General features: G+C 33.0%; 1 protein-coding gene across 1 annotated transcript; it reads right to left on the bottom strand.

Annotated features, from left to right (window-relative positions):
- Positions 1-1,996: 1,996 nt before the first annotated feature.
- On the bottom strand, positions 1,997-3,754 carry LOC114762030 (probable E3 ubiquitin-protein ligase ARI2). Its single transcript, XM_028951479.1, has one exon. It carries the CDS (start codon positions 3,691-3,693, stop codon positions 2,098-2,100), a length of 1,596 nt encoding a protein of 531 aa, XP_028807312.1. The 5' UTR covers positions 3,694-3,754; the 3' UTR covers positions 1,997-2,097.
- Between the last annotated feature and the right edge of the window lie 2,419 nt (positions 3,755-6,173).

Raw genomic sequence — 6,173 nt, 5'->3', positions numbered from 1 at the left:
ATAATTTATAAGAAGTAGTTTGATTTATAATAAGTTGTATAGATATATAGATTAAAAAAATTTTAAAAAAAATTAAAAAAGTGTGTTGCCATTTTCCCTAAATTTTATTTATAAATTTGAACAATAAAAAAGTATTTTTAATCTATAAAAAATTATACTTCAAGTTCTGATTATAAATTGGAGATAAAAATTATTTTTTTAGCAAATTAAATAGATTACAAGTACTTTTTATAAGTTATAAATAATTTATTTTCCAAAAATATAAAATAATTAATTGTTATAAAAAAAAGGTGCTGTTAAATTTTAATTCCAGACTTGTTATTTTACAATCAGAATTTGTTATTTCCAAATGTATTGTTGTTATCACCTGAAACAAAGTGTGTTGTTATAAAAAAAATGTGTGGTTAAATTTTAATCCCAAACTTGTTATCTTATAATCACAACTTGTTATTTTTAAATGTATTTTTATTATCACTTGAAACAAAATGTATTGTTATAAAAAAAAACATGTTGTTAAATTTTAATCCCAAACTTGTTATTTTATAATCAGAACTTGTTATTTTTAAATGTATTGTTATTACCTACAACAAAATTTATTGTTATAAAAAAACATATTGTTAAATTTTTATTCAAGACGTGTTATTTTACAATCAGAATTTGTTATTTACAAATGTATTGTTGTTATTACTTGGAACAAGAGTAAATGAATTAACTTATTTGTTTTTTGCATCATGATGTTAACAAAAATTTGTTGGCTCAATGGTCATTCCTTATTTTGGGAAGCATTAGGTTGGGGGATCAAATCCCCCCAACCTCACTTCCTCCACTATTTTTAAAAAAAAAAACAGTTGCAAAAAAAAAAAAACAAAAGAAGGCCGCCAGAAGCGGCCGCCGACGCCGAAGCTCCTGCGGCCGGACCCCGGCGTCCGGCTGCCGGCAGTGGCCGGAAGCGGCCGCCGGAGCTCCAGTGCTGGTGGCCGGATTCCGGTGAGGCAGTGGCTTTCTTTTTTAAAAAAAAAAATTAAAGAGGGGTATTTTGGTAATTTGGCCATGATTTCATAATTACAATTTGAGACCGGGTCCTTGTGAGTAATTTCACTTATTCAGGTGACCTATCTGTTATTTTGCATATTGGAGGGTCTTTATTTGTGATTTCCCCAATATGATATTTATTTGAAAGGATCGTAAAAATTCTTGTTATTTAAAAGGACCAAATGTTAAAATATAATTTTAAAAATACTGAATTACCCTTATCCAACCACCTGCATTTTCTCCAACGTCCAAATCTCACTGTAAGATTATTGAGGAACGTTACTGGCTCCGTTTAACATTGGGCTTCACAGATCTGTACCACCATCCCATCCCATGCTCTGTTGTCTATGAGTTGAGGATCTAGTTAAGGAGGGTCATAAGAACAAATTTGTTTCCAGAAGGTGATGGGGTTCGGAGGGGTGATGGCTCGACTTCGGCCATGGAAGCCACCATTGACGTTGACTCAGCAGCGAAGGCTACGTCTTTGGCAACTGTGACTTTATCTCTCTTTTGCAGTTTTTGGATCTCTCTCGCACTCACACAACATCAACCACTTCTTAGAATTTGTTGAATAGTGTTTGATATTTCTGTTCTGCATTTTTGTTGATTCTTGTTATGTGATTCTACATTTTTAATGTTGTTTTTGAATCTTTGAGAGCATTAACGATGAATGACCGTGCCGTGGGGTGAGTGCTGGTGAACGGAAGAAAGAAACCGGAAGTGATGTGGGAGATGATAAGGGCATCTAGCTTTTTTTTTTTTTTTAAATAAATTTAGGTGTTTGGTCCTTTTAAATAATTACATTTTTTATGATCCTTCATAATAAATTTTATTTTCTCTTGGTCCTGTGTTCTAATTCTCCCCAAAAACTTCGAAAATTGATTTTCCTCGATAAATCTGAGGAGATAAATCCGCAGAGATACAAGGGAAATTACTGGTGGCACACATCGTACGATTGAAATGATTGAATTATTGATTACAACAGATACAAGCAACTTTTAGTCGAAACTCATATAACCTCTGCTGCAGTTCCACCAGTACTCTATCTGTTAATTGGCTTTTGATTTACGAAGAAGCTGAAAGTTTAGATGCCTTCTCTATGCCCTTTGATTTGTAAGGAGCAATCCTATGATGAAGAGAACCCAATAAATCATTCTCAATGCACCCATACATTTCCTGGCACAGATGATCAACAATGGCTGAGAAGTTAAGAACTTGATTCCTTATATTCATTACTTTCTCATCTTCAAACCGATCAAAGGGTTCCTCCAGAAACTTTGAGAGCTTCTCAACATTGGCCTCCAGCTGCTGCTGCTGATCCTCAAACAAGTTCTGCTTTCTTTCCCTTTCCTCTTCTGACATCTTTTCCATGAACATCTCACCTCCAAACATATAATATGCAAATGGGTACGAATAAGATAGCACTCGCCTCGATCTGAAAAGTCTTGAGAGTCCATTACCCACCCAGCTATAATCTCTCAGTGTTGAATCATTGATCTTCTCCTCCGAAAGATCAACCTTCTCCTGCATAGTCTCTTTCAACTTACTTTCAAGCTTTAATGAGTCTGTGTGAGCTTTGTATCGATTATGATAATGCATGTAACGATACAGATTTTGCTTGGCAAGTTCTGCTAGTTTCTCTTGTGGCTTGTAGCGACCACAACTATGGCCGCTTATAGATGACCAAGTATGATCTCGTCCAGTGGCTCCGCCACAGATCCAGCAAAATGCTTGACCACAAATACAACAAACCAAATTGCAGCCACCGTTCTTCTCCACTGGTTTGCTGCATTTAGGACAAGGTTTTGTGTGAGCTGTGATCCAGTTTACATTTTCTGATTCATCTCTACATTTGATCGACCATCGCTCCCACATCAAACAAGAACAAGGCGAATGTGCCTCTGATAAGCAGTTAAAACAGAACTGGACACCACAAGAACATTCCAATTCACATAGTTCATCTTCCTCTGCACGAATTGCATTCCCACAATGAGGAACGCTAGGACACCATTTAACTCTTTTGTTATCTTCAATGTAAGATTCAAGAAGAAACCGATCGAATTTCTCTGCCGTTTCCGGATGCTCTTTACCCACCAGATCTCTGACAATATATTCATCACAAATAGCGTTACATTTGTCCGCCATGCAAGTTATGCTCTTGCTTTGGCCGTCATTTATTTTAACGATAAAGTGGCTTGTCCAGCAATCGTTGCAGAAACAGTGACCACAGTCCATTCTTGTTACATCATTTCTGGGAACATTTTCCATGCAGATTTCACAAAAGATTAAAGAAGGAACTGATGATGATGATGATGGATCAGAATCAGAACCAGAACCCGAAGGTTCGTACACAGTAACACCGGCTTCAGCAAACAAGGCAGATTTTCCCTTTTCAACATATACCGCAAAAAGCTTATCCACATCCCAACGATGATGAATAAGAAGAGTACGAACGTGGTGTTCCCTCAGCGAAAGCATTTCCATTACTCGGCGCAGATCTTCTTTCTGAGCAGCGACAAGTGATTCTCTTGTGATCACCATGGTTTTGGGACCCTCGGCCATAATATCGGCATCGTCGTCGTCGTCTTCGAGGCCTTCGTCCATGGAACCCTCATCGGAGTAATTATAATCGTCATCATCACTGCACCAATAATCGCCCATGACCTCCGAACAAGCTCGATAACACTGTAAGAGGTGAAATTAATGGATGTTTAGATATAGATGCGTTGGAATCGGAACCTATAATGATCAGCAAAAGAGGTTGATGGGATTCGATTCAATGATGAAGGTGACGGCGAAATTGAAGAAATTAAAGCTAAAGGGTTTTATTCTTGGCCAACAGGAAAATTTCAAGAAATAAGTTTTTTTTTTTGGGTCTGAAAAAGAAACAAATTTGATGTTGGGAAATTTTAAAAGTGCGTACAAATAATTTAATTTAATTTGAATTCTGAGGACCAAAAAAACATTTGATGCGGATATATTTTTAATATTTAATAAAATAAATTTAATTTAACCTAATGAGTTCAGTTCAATTTTTATGTGTATGCTGCGTGAACGCACGGAAAAATGGGTCTTAATTATATTTAAGAAACAAAAACAGATATATATTTTTTATCTGAATTTTTGTTTCAGATTCATACATTGAATTAACTAAATAAAGGAAATTTTGCATCTGCCGTGGGACTAGGGATATAGTTATGGGGTGTTGCGATATTGTCCTTTGAATGATTCCCAATCATATCAATTAAAATATTCAATTAGAAAATCAATCACGTGATTTTATAATACTATAAACAAATTAAATAGAGATAGACATATTTAATTTAAACCTTTTGAATTGAGAATTTATCATTAACTATTTTAAACTAATTTTAAATTTCATCACACACACACTTGTATATATCAAAATAAAAATAAAAATATATTATCTACCCTTTAAAATATTTTGATATAGCGCTTACCCCGGGTTTTATCCAAAAAAGAAAGAATTATTTTAATATAATTTTTATGTTTTAAATTATTTTTTAGTTATTAAAATTGGGATCAAAATGATTTTCAATTATTAATTAATCTCTCGCTATATCCTAAAATTTCTTATCCATTTCAATACTCAGATTGCTAAGCCACTATCTTTTAAGCTTGCTACATTTATAAATAGATAGAAAATGCTCCTTTTAGTTCTAAATATTTTATAATGTAAATTATTAGGTCTTATATTTAAGATTGGAGGAGTATAAGAGATCTGGATCTGATTTTGAACATTTAAATTATTTTAAGATTTCAAGTTTTGAAATTTTAAAGGTGGATAATATATTTTAACAACTAATTTAATTTAGCTTGAACTGAATTGTTAAAATAATTAAAAATATATTACTGTATGTATAAAAAATGAAGACTAAAACATACAAGATTTCCCTAGACTTAGGTCAGTTACAGGTAACCTTCCCAATATTTAAAAATTTAAATTAAAAATCTTGATGTTTTATGTTTTGGTTATCAACTCCTATGTTCTTAAAATTATCGTTAAAGTTAATGATTTTTAATATGCCATAATTTTTTTATTTTTCTCATATTTCATATCATTTTAAAAAATAATATTTGGCTTTTGTTATTCAATTTTAAGTATTTTATACTTTTTAATTTAAAAAAGACGTGGTTTTTAAGCAACATATTTTTTTAAGTGTTTTATTTTAAGAAAATACTAAATATTATTTTCTAAAATGATATAATATATAAAAAAATATAAAAATTATGACATGACAAAAATCATTAATTTTAATGGTAATTTTAACGGTAGGGGAGTTAATAATCAAAACATAAAACATGATGGTCCTTAATTTAAACTTTTAGAGAATTAGAAATATGATGTGCAACTACCTCAAAATTCAGAGGAGTTATCTATATTTTAGTAAAAAATGAAATTATAAACTTCAATTAGGCTTCAATTTTATTTATCATAAATCATGGACCCGAAAACAAGGTAATTAGATTAGTTGGATTAGAAAAATAGATTCATTTTTATATCTTGATGAGTTGAGAATGAGTGGCTTTACTTGGATTAAAGCTTTGGATATCAGACAATATTAGCTTGGCTCGATTCAGCTAACAACCCCTGAGTGGTATCAAAGCCAGCACTATTATGACAGAAGTGAGATATTATTAGTAAAGGTGAGTAAGAAGAAATCACCTCATCATGAGTGAAACCTCAAACAGCCTTGAACCCGTTCGCCTTTCTTTTTCCTTTACCTCTTAAAGACTTCATTCCTCTATCTGTAGAACTCTTTTAAGGCAAATAGAAAATTTTGTTGAGATAGATTGTAACATCTTGAATTTTGAGCCTAGAAGTGCTAGAATTAGCCTAAAGTAGGTAAGCTACCAGACCCCTCTTGATAGAAGTCCTAGAGGTTCCCTGGAGGAATAGAGGGATTCCCAGGAACTAAACCATAAATGAAAAGTTTGCTGGGACTGAGGGAATAGAAAATTAGAGACTCGAATGAAGTCTTGAGGCCTAAGAATGAGAAATTGATATGAGTGTAGGCCAAAGGCTTTGTTGGAGGCCTCAATGAGAAGCATTATGGGGTTAAGCCGAACTAGGAGCAAAATCGTAATTTTGTAAAGTTACGGATGGTAAGGGAAAAAAT

This window comes from Neltuma alba, unplaced genomic scaffold (assembly GCF_004799145.2).
Source record: "Neltuma alba isolate B1F8T4 unplaced genomic scaffold, ASM479914v2 tig00011174_pilon, whole genome shotgun sequence".
Taxonomy (NCBI): Eukaryota; Viridiplantae; Streptophyta; class Magnoliopsida; order Fabales; family Fabaceae; genus Neltuma; species Neltuma alba.
This window is presented reverse-complemented; position numbering and strand designations above follow the sequence as displayed.